General features: G+C 40.7%; 1 protein-coding gene across 1 annotated transcript; it reads right to left on the bottom strand.

Moving 5' to 3' along the window:
• Positions 1-14,111: 14,111 nt before the first annotated feature.
• gbp (glycogen synthase kinase binding protein) lies at positions 14,112-15,737 on the bottom strand. The gene has a single exon (XM_072678909.1). The coding sequence runs from the start codon at positions 15,606-15,608 to the stop codon at positions 15,087-15,089; it is 522 nt and encodes a 173-aa protein (XP_072535010.1). The 5' UTR covers positions 15,609-15,737; the 3' UTR covers positions 14,112-15,086.
• Between the last annotated feature and the right edge of the window lie 1,724 nt (positions 15,738-17,461).

The following is a 17,461-nucleotide window of genomic DNA, read 5'->3' as shown; positions in this document are numbered from 1 at the left end:
GTAGATAAAGCATCCCCAAAATATGTCTTGGTGGACAAAGCTATACCTATGCTTAACAATGCTAAAGATTCAATCTCCTGACTCCTGTATGCTGAATTTCTCACAAAGCAATGCTGTAGAAGAACCAATTTTTCTTCCATAAAGACACATAATTGTTAAACAGACAGAGAGAATCTTCACTTGCTGTAAAAGTTCTTTACCAACTTAACGGATCTTCACACTCACGCGTCTCTATAACAAACCTGGTTCATGGAAGAACCACCAAAAGTGGCCTGGTCATCAGAAATAATGTTGGACAGAACAGCATTATGAAACCTGTATCATCAAGCTATCATTACCTCTGACAGTGTGTCATTTGAAGGTGTCACTGTCCTGTAATAGAGTTTCATGCATGTTATTACTGACTTCTATATAATGAATAAAGATGAATATCTATGTAAGTGTATGTATTATTATAATTATAAAATAAGTTGAAGTAAAAAAGGTGTATAGAAGCTTACACATCTGACATTTCTTCTGAAATCAAGGCTATTAATGGGGAGTTTGTACCACTTCACTGCAGTTCCAGGCTTTACACTAGATGTTATGGATCTGAATGCACACAAGCCACAGGCTACAAGACCATTAGTAAGCTCAAGTTCATGCTTTTCTATTGAGATTTTTCAAGCGGTGAAGCAACCGAAAGCTCATTTTAGAAATGGTTGGCCCGAATTCACAAATTAAAAGAGGGGTCCGAATACTTTTGGACACTTGTGTATCAACACATTTAGGTCAATGCAGCACAGCACAGTCTGTTTATGTGTTATTCTACACTACATGCACAGAAGTATTAAGACACCTACACATTACACCTACAGGAGCTTTTATGACATCTCATTCTACATCCATAAGCAGTAATATGGAGTCGCCCCCCCCCCCCCTTTCCAGCTCTAACAGCTTCGGCTGTTCTGGGAAGGCTTTCTACAAGATCATCCAGAAGAGCATTTGTGAGGTCAGACACTGATGTTGGACCTTAGGGCCTGGCTCGCAATATCTGTTCTAGTTCATACCAAAGGAGTTTGATGAGGTTGAGATCAGGGCTCTGTGTGGGCCAGTCAAGTTCTTCTTCCACACCAAACTCACTTAACCATGCCTTTGTAGACCCTGCTTTGTGCACTGGGCGACAGTTGTGCAGGATCAGAAAGAGCCACTCACTATAGTTCAAAATGTCTTGGTATGCTGGAGCACTAAGATTTCACTGGAACTTCACTTGAACTAAGAGACCTGAGCCAACCCCTGATAGACAACCTAATAGCATTATCCCTCCTCAACCAAACATTATAGTTGGCACAATGCAGTCAGCCAGGTTACGTTCTCCTTGCTTTCGCCAAACCCAGACTCGTGCTACCGACTGCCAGATAGAAGTGAGAGAAGTGTGATTCTTCACTGCACAAAACACATTTTCATTACTCCAGAGTTCTGTGGCAGTGTGTTTTACACCTTGGTGATGTAAAGCTGGGGTTACAGAATGCAATTTCTACCTTTAGCCCCAATTCTCAGTCTGTGGTGGTTGGCACTTGTCTGCAGAATTTTTCTTCAGTTCAAATTGACAGTTGGGGAGATAATCAAGTAGTGTGTGCGGGGCACAGACTCCATTTATTAGCCTCCCAATCACGTTGCAGACCAGTGTAAGCATATCAAACTTTTTCCTTTTTTTTCCGTAAGTGTAATCTTGAGTGTATACTGCTCAAGGGATCCGTCTATAGCCAATGAATACTGAGCAAGTGCAGTTGTCAGGCAAATATTAGGTAGTTTCTTATTTTAATTGCATGTTCCACCTTAAATCATATAGCAGCTACAGTCTGGTGCTGGTACATATTCGATGCTACAGCACTTTTTAAGGTGGAATGCCATCATGTGCCAAGTACGTAGGGTAGCCTTCAATATGTGCTGTGCTCCTCACCTCCAACTCCCTCTGCAGTCTGTACAGACCATGCTGACTCAGACTTTACACCCACGACATCACCTAAAGGATTTTTTCATGTTTCTTTCGTTTTGGGTCAGCGGTGCAAATGGCAGGGCGAATCTATGTCTCTGAGGTGTTACAAGGCATGCGGAATTTGGGGCATGTACAGTGTTCAGTTAAGCAACAGCTTAAAATCTTGTACAGTAGGATCCCTAGTCGATTTGACCAACCATAAAATCAAGCGACACTCAATCGGCATAGGTTTTTCTATAATCTTCTACCACTTTAAAAGTAGTGGAGTGGACCCAAGGCTTCATTTTTCAATGCAGCTGCTCGGCAATGGAAAACCTTGCCAGAAAGCTCCCGGCACAGTTTTTGTGCTGTTGTTAATGCCAGAAGAGGTTTGGAAATCTGCAGTGAGCTGGTGGCTTTATGCACTATGCGCCTCAGCACTTGGCGACCCCGCTCTATAACTTGTGGTCGGACACTTTGTGGCATGATTTTACACATCTGTGGCAATGGGACTGAATAAAACAGCTGAGCATGAGCGTAATCTAGTAATGTTTACTGGTCAGCCACTTAATGTGAAAGGGTCCCGTCTATAGCCAATGACTACTGAACATGAAAAGTACAGGAGCTTTTATGACATCCCATTCTTCCTCCATAGGCAGTAATATACAACAGAGTTGGACCCCTCCTTTGCAGCTATGCATTGAATACACTGAAAATAAAGACTTGTAATAAAGAGAAAATAAGGCAAGGAGAGGCTGTAAGGGGAACTGTATTGCCACTTGGTTAACATGTCATGTTTTTGCAGTTTGACATATTACACTTAAGCACACAGCCGTCAGGGACCCCTTTTTTAAACTCAGCAGTGCTTACTCTCCCCTGTTGAACTAAAACTCAGCCGGGCATCTTTAAATTATTACTCGCCTTCCCATATGGCATGGAAAAAGCTTTCATCTCAAACTTCAAACATCAGGGGGCTTCGCAGCTGTCCTGAAGGAAATTTCTTTTGTTAAATAGCATTGGGTTAAGCCCCTGATTGGGATTCAGAGACACACGCTTTCAGAGACAGTTTTAAAATGCATGGTCTGGGTCAAATTTGCTACATTTCACACTTTTTACATGGTATGAGCTGGAGCCTTCCCAATTCACTGAGGAAGGCTGGCAGCACAGCCTGGCCTTTGGACCTGAATGAGTGGAAGCAAGCTGTACAAGCAGCAGTTTGGACCAAATTGGTAGGCACCCCTCCAGCCCTCTTTGCCTTCAGCCCATGTCTCATAATTGGTGGTTACTGACTCTTCTTGGTGTGTTCACCAAGATCTCCTGCATGTTGGTGACCTTCACAGTTCATTTGAGTGCATTAATATTTATATTAATAAATATTTAGGTTAGATTACACCCATATAAGGAAGGCCAAGCCAATATGATCCACACATCAAACTTTTAGGTGGTTATTAATGTTTATGACACTATTAGCGAGCATTGTTTAGATATTAACCACGGTTTAGCCGTAGGTTCCACATATTCACCTCTACGATACAGAATCAAGGTATATTCAGATACTATTTAGATGTGAAATGCATGTTAACGCCAGGTGTAAACAGGCTTTGTCAGACTAGCAAATCAAGCCTAAGGTGTGTCACCAGTTTTAATTAGAAACTGTCATCTAAATGAAATTACCAAGCTTTACAGTTTTTCTGACTCTTCAAACCTTGTACTAACACTTAGCCAATACTGCCCCCCAAGCAACTGTCTAAAGCTCTGAAAACAAAAGTAACTGTTGCCCACCAGGCAGAGAAAGGGTGTGTAAACAGGCTCTTTTAGTAAAGAGCTCTGGCACAGGGCTTGTACTGCTGTTCTCCATTCGTACAACTGACTGAAACCTGGTTAGACTACAGCTGTGACAGATCTCATATATTTACAAGTGTGTCCTCCTTTCCTTTCCTTTTCTTTCCTTTCCTTTCCTTGTTTCCTGGAACCCCCTCTAGGGACCTAAGGAACAGAAGGAAGAAGATGCGAAGACAGAGAAACAGGCACCAAGTTTGTTTTCTGAATGAGACATCCTTCACTACTTTGAGACCCGGTAACTGAGCTTAAAGAATCCTTACCTATTATGAACTCAGCCATACCAATCATTTCATTTCCACATTGCCTAACTATAGCATATCACTATAACACAGAATAAGTAAAAATACACATTGTATTTGGTGTATTTGGCTCATAGAGGATAGAGGAATTAATGAGATGTTGGAGTTGTTTTGAAATCCAGCCCTGGTTATCACAGTGATGTATCTAGCACTACCAGAAGGTTCCACCCAAACCATGGAAATCTATTTTATTCCATTAGCACTTGAAATCCTGACCAATGGGAAAGCTCACTTAGCTGTATTTACTTAGACGCCACAGCGGAAAAACTGGGCAGGTTTCTATTAAATGTTTTTGAAGATATTAAATCTTTTGTTTCCAATCAAATTGAAATAATAATATATGAATATTACTATAATATTACAATTGCAGATTTATTTTTAGACATATTTTAGTTCTAAGAAAAAATTAGGGCTGCTCTGTTCCTGGATGTTGCTATCCCTAACACAAAAGACCTATTTCCAAGGCTACTACTTAACCTGTATCCACAAAAGGAGACAAAATGTGCAAAGAAAAAAAGTTCAAGTAGAAAAAAGAGCTCCTGTACAATCTAATGGACAGCACTATGTTCTTATTTGTCACTGAGCAGTAGTAAACACAGCCTTCGTAGTTAAACAAACTTCTGATGCACAGCTACTTTTTTTTTATAACTTAATAAATGGAAAAAATCTTTGCAAAGGTTTGGGTGCCCTAAGAGTTGCGAAGGCTCAGAATTGTTTGACAAGGTCTCAGAGTAGCAAATCAGGCCTAAGGCATGTTACCAATTGTAAGTAGAAACTGGGATCTAAATCAGATTTCCAAGCTTTACAAATTCTCTGTCTCTTCTAACCTTGTACTAGCACTCAGCAAACACGGGGCCCCCGAACAACTGTCTAAAGCTCTGAAAACAAAAGTAATTGATGCCCACCAGGCAGGGAAAGGGCATAAGGGCGTTTTCAGCTAATGCCTCATACAGGGCGAAGTGTTATTAAGAAATGTTCTAGGGAGCGGTGGAGATAGAGTTGAGACCTGAAAGATCAAGAACAGGTAAAACAGGCAAATCAAACCTCCATATATTACAGCCAAGAGTGAAGAGGGTAGTGCACTGTTCCAGTGTGCAGCATTGCTTGCATAAGCATAATCTTAATGGAAGAGTCATATGGAGAAGATCTTGCCTGCAAGTATCACGACTCAACGTTTAAAGTGTTCAGTTTGCAGTAACAGAAAGGCAAAATGAGGCCGGTTCTGTCGTGTTTGGATTCATAGTCTGCCAGCTAGGCTTAGATAGGTTAGCTAGCTAAAGCTAAACACCACAGCACACACCATGTTCCAGCTAACTAAGGCTCAAATTACACACATTTAGAGGATGAAGCCTCACATCTGAGAGCACAAAGATAAGTGAATGGTCTTGGGAGTGCTTTCGGCTGTTTTCAGGAACACTAAGTTGACCTCCAGGTTTCATTGGTCTGTCTTTCAACGTTGATAAATTTGCAACTACAGTGGGTTTAGTTTTTTCTCCACCTGTTTTTAGAGTGTGACATCAATCAACGAGCACCCACGGCAGCACCACTGAGCGACTCTCCCAAATGCGCATGGGGGACTGAGCTTATTTAGATAATTTGGATGCATCAGACACGTCATCTTTATAAAATACTGTCCTCATTTTGAGATGGTCAACATTTTTAAATATGTAGTATATGATATTACCATTAAACCGCCAAGCCTACTTGGAATACCTGAAGCCAAACCAACCAAACTGATGCTTCTGGAATGGCCCTCGAAGTCCCCTGATCCAAAGGTCAAAGATTTGTAAATAGACCTTAAACAAGCTGTGCGGCAAGATGACCCAAGAACATGTCAGAACTAGAGGCCTTCTGCAAAGAAGAGTGGGGAAAATGATAACCACTGTAATTGACCTGAACTTTTAGCTGCTACAAAAAGTGTTTGCAAAAAGCTGATTGAAGTGGGTGGTACTAAGTACTGACCCTATAAGGTGCCCTATAAGGACCACAATGAAGATTTCAATTTATGCTTATTTTTGTTGTAATATAAATTTGCATTAGGGTTCACTGAAAATGGCAGTGCTTACTGCTTCTCAAATGTGCCATTTCGTCAAGAGGGCTTAACTTTTGCATTAAACTGTACACTCACAAATGTCCCCTTTCTGAATTTTTCAGTGTCTACCATCTTATTTAAGTATTTACGCCTCTCCATCCACAAGTGACATTAATTGCTAATCCGGTGTAACACTTGATATGAGGCCATACGCCTGGCTTTAAAATACCTGCCAAAACTGCGGCAGTGAGTCATGGGGTCTCTTATGTTCCCCGGATTCACAAGACTGAATGGCGATGGAGCTCCTTGCCAGCGAAATACAAATGCAAGAGCGAGGAGAGCGAAGACTGTAGAGAGATGTGTGGAAATCAACTGCACGGTATGTTTCTCCTCTGGGAGTACTTGTTCTGAGAGCTTCCTCCAGTTCCACACTGAGCTAAGTTAACTTTGAGGAAGATGCTGTTCCTGATTATTCACAGCCTGGCGTCCTTTGAACACCTCTCCAAAACTTTGCAGACACTCTCTCCCTGCCATCATTAGCAGATCTCAGTAAAGCAGGACAGATAGCGAGCAGCCTGGATAATTAAGAAGTCTCTAATGTTTTTTGTGTGGAGCTGGAGTGGCGCGGTAGCTTACCGCTGAACCCATATACTAGAATAAAATATTAATAGATTCAAGGAGCTTTTTTTTGTTTTGTTTTTTTATCATGGCTGCTTATATGTGCAATTGTCCACTCATTGGGTTGTATTGTTCCCAGGGTGAGTCTGGTGATGAGGCTAATTAGCTTGTCTTTTAGCACCACATTAGCACACCAGATTCCCTCTGTGTGTCCCTGTGGCTCACAGGTGTGCCCATAAGTGCTTTCAGCGATCGGCTATCTGGTCAGAGCGGAAAACATCACACAATGGACGCTAATTAGGTATTGGTTATAGTGTGGATTGTGAGAGGCAGGCGCTCATAATAACTCAAAATGGCTATAAATACATTTATGAGACACTGTTTCACAATAGTTTAGGCTGAAGATTCTCCACAAGGGGGCGCTGTTAGTACTCAAATAGTTTTTGGTACTTAGAATTAGTGACACTGCGTGTACTTGTTTAATATTCATTATGCATGGCATTAATGCCTAAAACTGTTCTCAGAACTCCCTTTTTCAGATTAATCAATATTATTTCATGATCAACATTACATGGAAACATGTATTAGCGCTGGAGATATTGTGACCTCTGATTCCTATAACCACCACAGTGAAGTGAACCATTCGTTTTTCTGAAATTTAGAAGAAAACAGTGAAAGTTCCCTTTAATAAAAAAAAATAATAAAAATCTGTGAACTGTGAGAGCAGAAAGGGCAGATGAATTAGTCATGGCGGGCACCACCTTTAAGGCAAAAGCGGGCAACAAGCTTCTTTCAACACTAAAGGCCTTCATAGTATGTGGGCACTACTATAATATAAAGTCAAGTTACAATTAGTAGTTTCTGAATAAATAATATATACTGACTAATTAGTGGGTACTAAATAATTTATATTTATTGAATAATGTGGAGATACTGGATGATGTGTAGGTACTGACAAACTGATTGAATAATTAGTAGGTTCTAAATAATTAGAAGGTACTGAGTAATTATTAGATATTAAAAATGATTATTTATTGAATAATGTGTTGATGATTTGTAAGCACTTATGAACCAACTGACTAATTATTAGATACTGAATAATTATCAGTTACTGAATAATTAGAAGATACTGAATAATTCATACTTATTGAATAATGTGTAGATACTGGATGATGTGTAGGTACTGTTAAAGTAACTTTGGATCCTGCACACAAACACATAACTCAGTAATGAACTCGGCATTATCAAGAACTGGTTATGCACATGTCACTTTACTAGTCTACAAGCTCCAATCTGCACTACTGTTTATATTTGCACAAACCATACCCAGATTTTTAATCTGCTGCATATGTCACTTTACATTTTTAAGTAATTCCAGGGACCTCTATACATATACAGTACTTTATTCACACACCTTATAAGTACACTGCTGCATATGATACTTAACTTCTGATGTCAATGTTAGGGACCTCTATTTATGTTTACAAACAAAATAGCTTAATTTAAATTCTTGCATTCTTGCATTCCAGCAAATTAGTAAATTACCATTTCTTGCTTTGTGTTATTTAATGTTCATTAAATGTTTAATGTCTATTTTGTTGCACCATGGGTCTAAGAGTAACGCAGTTTCAGTCTTGTGTATGTCCTGTACATATTGCAGTTTTGACAATAAAGCTGACTTTGATCCATCAAAGCATATTTCAAACTAGCACTTCCTATTTGATACACCTAGACAGCATCTATTCCCTTTCTTTACACGTGACCACAGCCTTCTTGTCTGATACTCAAACCAAAATAGAGCCTCTTTCTCTCTAGTATCCATCCTTCCGCACTTCAGAATCAAGAGGGCGTACTGTACGACCAAAAAAAAACCTTTTCTAAGAACAAACTACTAGACGGAAAGACAAAATTTCTCCTGCAGAAGCATAACGTCAGTTGCATCCCTCAAGCTTGTGTTCTGAACTCCTATTTTTATCATCATTATTTTGTGATTTAGGTCAGAATGTAGGACAGGTTTAAAAAAAAAACAAAAAAAAACATTGCACTTACGTAAGACCCATGTATAAAATGATTGCGACTTACTTGTTTGTGACATTTAAAGGAACAGCCTTTGGCATCTTGGCATCTGAGGGGTGTGCTAAAAAGTTTACTACTCCTACTCCCACTGGAGCTCCAGGCTACAAAACTTCAACAGTGGTGGGAGCTTTTTCTCTGAGTCTGGATAACACTAGCTGCATCAAATCAAAACATACAGTAGACTTTTATAGCAGGTTTGTAGAGAAGTAGCAGCACTGCAAAATGTTCTATTCCAAGCAAATGCTACGTGGGCTAGATGACTCCATGTACACTATGTGTCTAAAAGTTTGTAGACACCTCCTCATCCAACGATTCTTCTAAATTCAAGCCTAATAATAGTGTGTTTGTTGCGTTTGGTAGCAGTAACAGCCTCAACTCTTTTCAGTAGGCTTTATACTAGACGTGGGAGCATTGCTGTGAAGGTTTGATTGCATTCCTCATCACAAGAGCATCAGGGAGGTCAGGCACTGATGATGTCCAGTTCTGGACAAAGGTGCTGGATGGAGCTTCATCAGAGAACACAGTTCCACTGCTCCACAGCCCAGTGCTTAGGGGGCTATAACCCCCTAGCTGATGCTTTGAATAGGGTACAGTGACCTTAGACTCATGTACCGCTGCTCCAGAGGGTGCCATTCTATTGGCCAGTGCTTTTCTATGGAGATTATACAAGCTGTGTGTGCGCAGTGAAACACCGGTATCAGCAACGAGCGCACCTTAAAATAGCAGAGAAGTACTAAATAGAAGGGGCATGGACATGTTGAGCAGATAGGGTAATGTGGCTGATAGGTAAATAATAGTTAAACATTCTGATTGCTTTAATTTTTGTATTGTTATTACTAATAGTTAGCATCATAATTATTGTTGATATACATATGGGATGTGTCATTATATTGTTTACATTTAAGGCATTTAGCAGACGCTCTTATCCAGAGCGACTTACAAAAGTGCTTTTCAAGAATAACCTCAAGAATAACCTCAGCTAGTTTGAAATGTAAAGATATGGTGACGACTCTGCTATTCGCCCAAGTATTCTCGGAAAAGGTGGGTCTTCAGTCTGTGTTTGAAGACACCGAGCGACTCTGCCATTTGAACACCCAGGGGAAGTTCCTTCCACCACTTTGGTGCCAGGACAGTATCTGATGATACTGAAGTGCGGTTACCTTTGTTTGCCATGCTGTTAGGCCTAGGCCCGTTCCAGCACTAAGTGGTGCACTTTACAATGCAGTTATTGATGGAATCATTGCTTTTACCCCTAAACCAGACTGAGTGTGAAAGCTGGACATGCCATTTACATCCACATTTACATATAAGGCATTTAGCAGACCCTCTTATCCAAAGCGACTCACAAAAGTGCTTCACTTTTTACTCAGAAAATATCCTTAGCTAGTTTGCATAGGCTAGAATCCAAAAGATACCTCAAGCTAGATGCTGGCCAATACAAATGTCAGTATGGAGACCTGGATACACAAGTACTCTCGAAAGAGACAGGTCTATAGGTCTGTAGCAAGTGCCATTTGGACACCCAGGAGAAGCTCATTCCACCAGTTCAGTGCCAGGCCAGAAAAAAAAAAGACTCAAAGGTTTGCTTTTGACTCAAAGGTTGCTTCTCAAAGGTCATCTCGTGGTGGGTCATCCTTGACCCTATGCCACTTTTTGTACGTATGTGTCCCCTACATTCTCACTGCTTACACTGTTGTGACATCCTGAGGTCTGAATGAAGCACCTCTATTTATTTAAACGCAATATACTACATCTTAGAATTAGAATTAAAAATTGACGTAGGTGTTGGAAAGGCTCTGCTTGGTTATAGAGACATGCTGATCAGAGGAACAGAACATTAGAAATGCAAAACATACAGGTTAGATTAATCTAATGTTTTCTGTGGAAATAGGAAGGACAGTCACACAAGAGGTGTGATTAATGTGCTTTTGCATTGTTGTATTTGCCAAATGAAGGTCTGTCCCATTCTCGTGGGATCACAGGTGTGATCCTTTGTATGGAGAAGATAATATGAGGATAACATAACAGGGAATGGAGGTGCGACCAAGGGTTTTTGTGAAATGGCGCACATTCTAGCAATGCTACAGTGCTAATGCTGGGCTGTTTTTCTTTACCACTGAATATCTCAAAACCAGCAAATACCTTAAGTGTAGTTAAAGCTACATTCTACAGAGGTTTATAGCATTTGTGCTTGCTAGCATTTGTACGGCCCATTACCCATCTAAACGTAGTGGTAGTTGAGTGTGTTATGTTACACTGCCCTCTGTTGGACAGTTAGAACTGATACAACCAAAAAAAAAAAGTCAGAATTACTGTAGTCTACTGTAGCCACCGGCACCTGCTAACACTGGTAACACTGGGACATGTTTCTAACCTAAGACAAGAGGAAACTGTGAGAGATAATGAATATAGAATACAGAATTTCTGGGTCAACTGAATTACTTTTGGCCTGTTTCTGGAATACTGACCTTTAACCCTCTAACTTAACCCTACAGTCTTAACCAGTGTACTAAAGAAGTCCCATATCCATGCTGTTGGATACACCGTACAGCCTTGGGCTAAATTAAGCATCAATTGTCAGTCAATGGTCTGCAAAAGGTCAATAAAGTTGGTAAATAAGCAAGAATACACCAGGAGTATTTGGTAATAATTACCCAGGCCTCATTTGTAGGCTTGATGAGTGTAATTTAAGATCACAGCATGGTGTGGTGAAAGCCCTTTGTAAGGCGAAGACACCACCTCATTTGCTATAGTGAAACCTTCTTAAAATGACATGGTAACAAAGACAAATCACAGCACCTGATGGATCCAGAGCATGGTCAAATCAAACCCTGATTTCTGGGCCTCTCTGTGCTGACCATTTAAAGTCATAGATCAGGATCAGGATTTGGACAGTTGAAACAAGACAAACTATACCCTATATGTCCAAATGTTTGAGGACACCCCTTCTAATGCATTCAGCTACTTTAAGCTACATGCCTAATGCCAGGCATGGGATAGAGGGGTATAACCCCCCTCCTCTTTTTAATACCATTGAGTTCAGAAGAAACAATGAATGAGAAGTTGTCCCCATACTTTTGTCCACATAGTACACTACTGAAAGTCTGGGTACTGCATTGAAGATGGAAATATGGAGCCAAAATATATTTTGGTGAAAGTCAAAAAGGATCTGAATGTTAACAATGCCATGTATAATGTTGTGTGTAGCCTTTAATTCATACATAGCGTCCTGGTCTTTGCTCTACAACACACTGCAGTCCTGCTCATCCATCTCTGCAGTGCTGCATCCCACCTTACCCTGTATAAAATTCAGGAGTAAAGCATGTTGAGGTCAAAAATGTTAATAAAAAATAATCAAAACCAAACCTGCAGGAAATCGACTGATTGGCAAGAGAGAGACAGGAAGCAACAAATATTCCATGGCCTTTGAAGATACAAGTGAAAATTAAGATGCACAATGACACTGAAATCATTTTGATATCAGCAGATAACACTGAAAAATGCTGATAAATGTGGACAGATGATTAGATCTGACCAAAAATTCGAATGGATATTTAATGATCCAGTAGAGCTGGACGTTACGAGTGCTCTACTGCACTAAAATATCTGCAGTTTATTCATGCACTGTTTTGTAATTAGGCTGTGTTTTGCAGTATATCTTTTTTATAAAATGTAAAAACTGCCATAGTATAAAAAACACAATCATATGCATAAGATCTGAGGAAAAGAACAGTGTTGTCTGAAAAGTACCACACCACTATCTAGCGGTCAGGACTTAAACACAGCACTAAATGAACCACTGTCTACCAAGATCCCAATCTTTACATTGAACTATTCATTAAAAATCAATACTGTGTTTTTGAGAATCAAAATTATTACTTAATCAACTTAATTCTTCAATTGATCATTTTTTTTTTTATCTTACACCCCTATTTTTTAGAGCACACCTGAGTGATGTACAAATGTCCCTTACTTTAGTAACACTTTCTGTCCACCCCTGTCTGAACCTGACCCTAGACCAATATGAAAGACCACCGTGTGTAGAGTATGTTGTATGTACTGCAGCAATCATCTTTCAGAATAGGGCAGGAAGTGCCTCACATGACTAACCCCTTTTACACAGTCCAAAGTAGTCTATGAGAGTGACAGAGACATGTTCTCCCAAAATCAGTTCCCATGATTCGCTCAGAAAAGCAGCTTTTTGACACAGTTTATCACACTAACACAACAACATGTGCTGCCGGCCGGCCCGCTGCCATTCTGTAAGTTCCTCTGCACTTAAAGGGGAATTCCAGGGAGTTGTGCAACTCAGCGGTTGAGATGTTAGCAGTGTTTTTATCAGCAGGGAAACACAAATACATTTATTTCATTCACAATCCAAAACCACTAATAAATCTACATGGTTGTCTGTCATTTTTCAGTTTGTTGATTAGGGTGAATAGCAATAGTAACTTGAAGATACAAAGATTGACTTCCTTTGGGGATAATTTGCCTTATAGCATTACCACATATTTTTAACAGATCCATTGTTGGCAAAAAGCTTATCGCAAGGTAAAGATGGGCTCAGGCCCCAAGCAGCATATATGAAATTTAATATATAATAATGTGCTTAAGGGGCAGCAAACTCTTCAGACGTCTAGGTCCCAACAACCCCACCATGAACATAAACTCTGACTCCTATAGCTTCTCCAGCCTGAAGCATTTTCAGTGACTTCAGTGACGTTTACATCGTAATGAGTGAATTATGGGGTTTTGAAAATTAGGTAGAAATGACCCATATAGGTAGAAATTTATCCTCTTAACTTTTGTATTTTCATAAGTCATATTTACTGTGATCGTGGTTAGTACTCTGCGTTGTGTATTTACATGAAGGTATTTCTAAAAATCAAATATATAAATATATATATATAAATAATTTCTAAAAATCAAATATATATATATATATATAATTTCTAAAAATCAAGTACTTCCAAGCATCAATAAGATTATTTCTGTAAATTCATATTTCACAGACATGCTTCCTGTGAACTTCCCAGCATGACTTGAAATATTCAAACTTCTAGGCCTGCGCGTACACGTACACACACACACGTACACACGTGTTTCCGGAAATGCGCTAAAGATGATCAAATCTGTGCTGTTTTGCGACATATTTAAAATATACTCGAAACAGATGTCCTCCTTCAGATTTCTTCTCAGACGCTCGTTTCTTTAAAAAGGGGGGTGATTTGTGGAAATCTGGCAACGCCGCTGAATAAACCCACGCAGCACAGACAGGAGAAGCCAATGAAAAAGAAAACACCGTGTTTATTACAGACACCAAACTGCCTGAGAAAATCAGGACGTTATAAAAATACTTCGTTACGAAGCATATACAGTGTACAGAGTGAAGAAACAGGAGGACTCCACACAGGAATCCCAAAGCACCACAGTGTCTCTGTTGTTATTGATAGTCTCCACGTCTCCCCCCCCATTCAGCTCCCATTTTAATAAGAAACGCTGGGCTTACGCTCACAAACACCCAGAGTCCAGGCTCTTTAGACGATGAAATCCGCTGAGAGGAGGAAAAAAAGAAAAAAAAAAAAAGTCCACGTTGGGGTGTAGAAAAGACACTCTGAAGTCCAAGTAAATATTACATACATTAAAAGGGGAGTATCTCGCTGTTCAGGCGGTGCATACACAAATGTTGGTAAGTACCATTTGACGGCCCACCGCCATAACGAGCCATCGAGCCGTCGTGTAGTAACGTAGCTACACTCGCCACGCTCGCCTGCTTACGAGGGCACACAATGCTAGCGAAACCTCTGCTTTGCTATCCAAACAAGTTGCACCGTGAGTTTGGTCTAACAACCAGCTACTCGGTAACACTGTTACAAAACACAAAAATCACACAGGGTGTGTGTGTGTGTGGAGTCAGGGGGTAAACACTCCGCCGTTCACATTTCGTTACTGAGAGAGGACCCCGGTCATAACCCGCTAGCTACTAACGTTAGTGTGACTGTAGTGACCCAGGACGTTCAGCCACACTTGAAACAAAACCACCCCTCCAACGGTCAAAACACATGTTCATTTTTCTATCCGACACCATACAAAAACATTAGGTTTAGTGAAGCTTGTTTTTACAAACCTCCAAAAACATCAACCTATGACTATTATCGCGTTAGCTCGTTAACCTGCTGGCTAGCTAACACCACTTCCACCTCCTCCCCTCCTCCACGTATAATCAGCTTAATCCGACAGGACAGTGAAAACCCACGCTAGCTCAGTCTATTTGTTTGGCGAGGTCGTGTTCCGACTCCGAGGAAAACTGTAGTCGTCTGACCGCTTCTTTGATTAGATTTCCAGACAAGATCAGTTCCTGGAGGAGCTGATGGGGGTCGTCCTCGTTACTCGTAACATCGATTCCTTTTCGGTTCCACGTTTTAAAATGGTCCCACTCCTGATCGCTGGATCCAGGTATGTTGTACGGACTCGCACGGCTCCGTAAATTGCGGCTCCGGAGACGGATGCAGCAGCCGCCCCGTCTCGGGTTGCCTGCGGTGCCGCTGCTCAGCTTGGTGGTGGTGTTGTTGTTGTTGTTGTGGTGGTGGTGGTGGCCGCCGCCGCCGCTGCTGCCGCTGCTGCTACTACTACTACTACCGTGCAGACACGACATCGTCTGGCTGGCGCTATTGTTGTGAAGCTGCAGCGCCTCGCCGATTTTTGTCACAAGAGCGTCCACTTCCTTGGAATCCACTGTGACAGACTGCTCCAAAAGGATGTAGTTTTCCTTTCGGCAAGGCATTTTGGCGTATTTCTCCAACGTTTGGACGTTGTTTTTTCGAAACAAATGAATGGGAGCGTTTTGCCGGCGTCCACGTTCACCACGCTGCCCAACAGAAAGCAGCTCCGGTCGTTGGTTTGTAAACAATGGGTGACGCAGCGGGCGGGACGTACCATTTATCCGCTGATCTGGGGGGGGAGCTTGAACGTGTGGTGTGTTTTCGATGACACACAGCTAATACACACGGTAGTTGTTCGAAATCACTCTCGACTACTCTTTTCAAGTAGCCACTATTTATTGTATTGAATCAGGCGTAAAGTGCTTCTCGGTACTCGGCCGCCAGATATTAGGGTTTCAGACCCCCCTCCCCCGTTTGCCACCACGACAGACCCCCACGTCTTCAAACCAAACAGCATTACATAAGAGCGGCTGCAGCCTATAGGAAGACTATGGACAATGCGAGGGGGTTAACGTCCGCCCGTGACGGTTTGAAATAGCCTGCTGTTTTTGGACGATCTAGTGGTTCAGATAGCCAGTCCTCAGAACCAAGTCTCATTAAGATATACTTAGATGTTGGACTACAGAGCTCATGTTCACTTATGGAACCCAAAGCATTAATAAAATGTCACACAACCTATGACCATTGCCTATTTCAAGATGTGGCCTAACTTAATTTAAACAGAAATCTGGCCTCTGATGGCAGGACAATAGTCCTAAATTTGATTAGCATATGACTGTGGGTCATAGGGGACACATTGAGGACATTTTTTTCAGTGCTACTACTGCACTCGGACACTTCATTATTAATACTCTATATATCACTGCTATGGACAACATCACTAAGTCACTTTATACAACAGGAATAGACATAAACATACATATTTATATTTAGCTCCACTCTCTCTCAGACTATACCTGTCTCATGAATGTATATATCAAAGAATATCTACAGATCCCTCCTGTCTTTGTATATTCTATATTTTGTGTGTATTCTGTATTTATTTAATATAATTTTTATATAACTTTATTGGAATATGTTTAGTATGTATATAGTTTTGTCCTCCTGTAGAGCATCAACCTAAGCCTCACCACAAGCATTTCCATGCATAAATGTCCTGACATGTTGTGCAAATGACAAATAAACCTGAAACTTGAAACTACTAGTTGTTTTGGAACCGATTTTAAGATTTAGATTTAGTCTAAAGCATGTTCCGTGTTTCTTGTAAAGCATTTAGCCCTCCCTGCTGCACCCCACTGCTACCACTCTTACCACTTCCCCTTCCTTTCAGAAGAAAAAGGTGATAGCAGAACTTAGATACTATCAGACACTCACTGTCTGTTTTGCTGGGTTTCCTCTGACTTTTAATTGTTAGTTAAGTTTTTAAGCTGGACTTTACATAGATTCATGCCAACATAACACTTCACGGGGCTTGCGTAGTAATTCTTTCATGAAAAACTATGCCTCCTATAGCCATTTGCTTTTATTTGTTGCCAATATTTAGCCTATATACATTCTGACCCAGTCCTCACACCTACCACCTACCAAATAATCTCACAGACTTCCACCAAAAACGAGGGTGCAATTTGTAATGTGTTCAATCAAAAGACTGCTGCTCCTGTTTTATCTGACTTTGCTGATTGGTAATATGACCAAAAATGTGTTGACAGTTTGTTAACACAGAAAGAATGTGCTTGTGTATCAGCTTACTTTGCTGATTGGCTTAGATTTAGAGTAAGCTTGCATCCATCTCAGCATACATAATTACATAATGTAAAGTCACTAGGTGTAAAAGAGAGAGGATGGTGGAGAAAGTGAAGCCAACTGGACGTTATGCACATGGCAGCTATTCAGCTATAATGTACTGAGTGTATTT

Source organism: Salminus brasiliensis, chromosome 5 (genome assembly GCF_030463535.1).
Source record: "Salminus brasiliensis chromosome 5, fSalBra1.hap2, whole genome shotgun sequence".
Classification (NCBI taxonomy): Eukaryota; Metazoa; Chordata; class Actinopteri; order Characiformes; family Bryconidae; genus Salminus; species Salminus brasiliensis.
The sequence above is the reverse complement of the archived record's forward strand: the minus strand, read 5'-3'. Positions and strand labels throughout refer to the sequence as shown.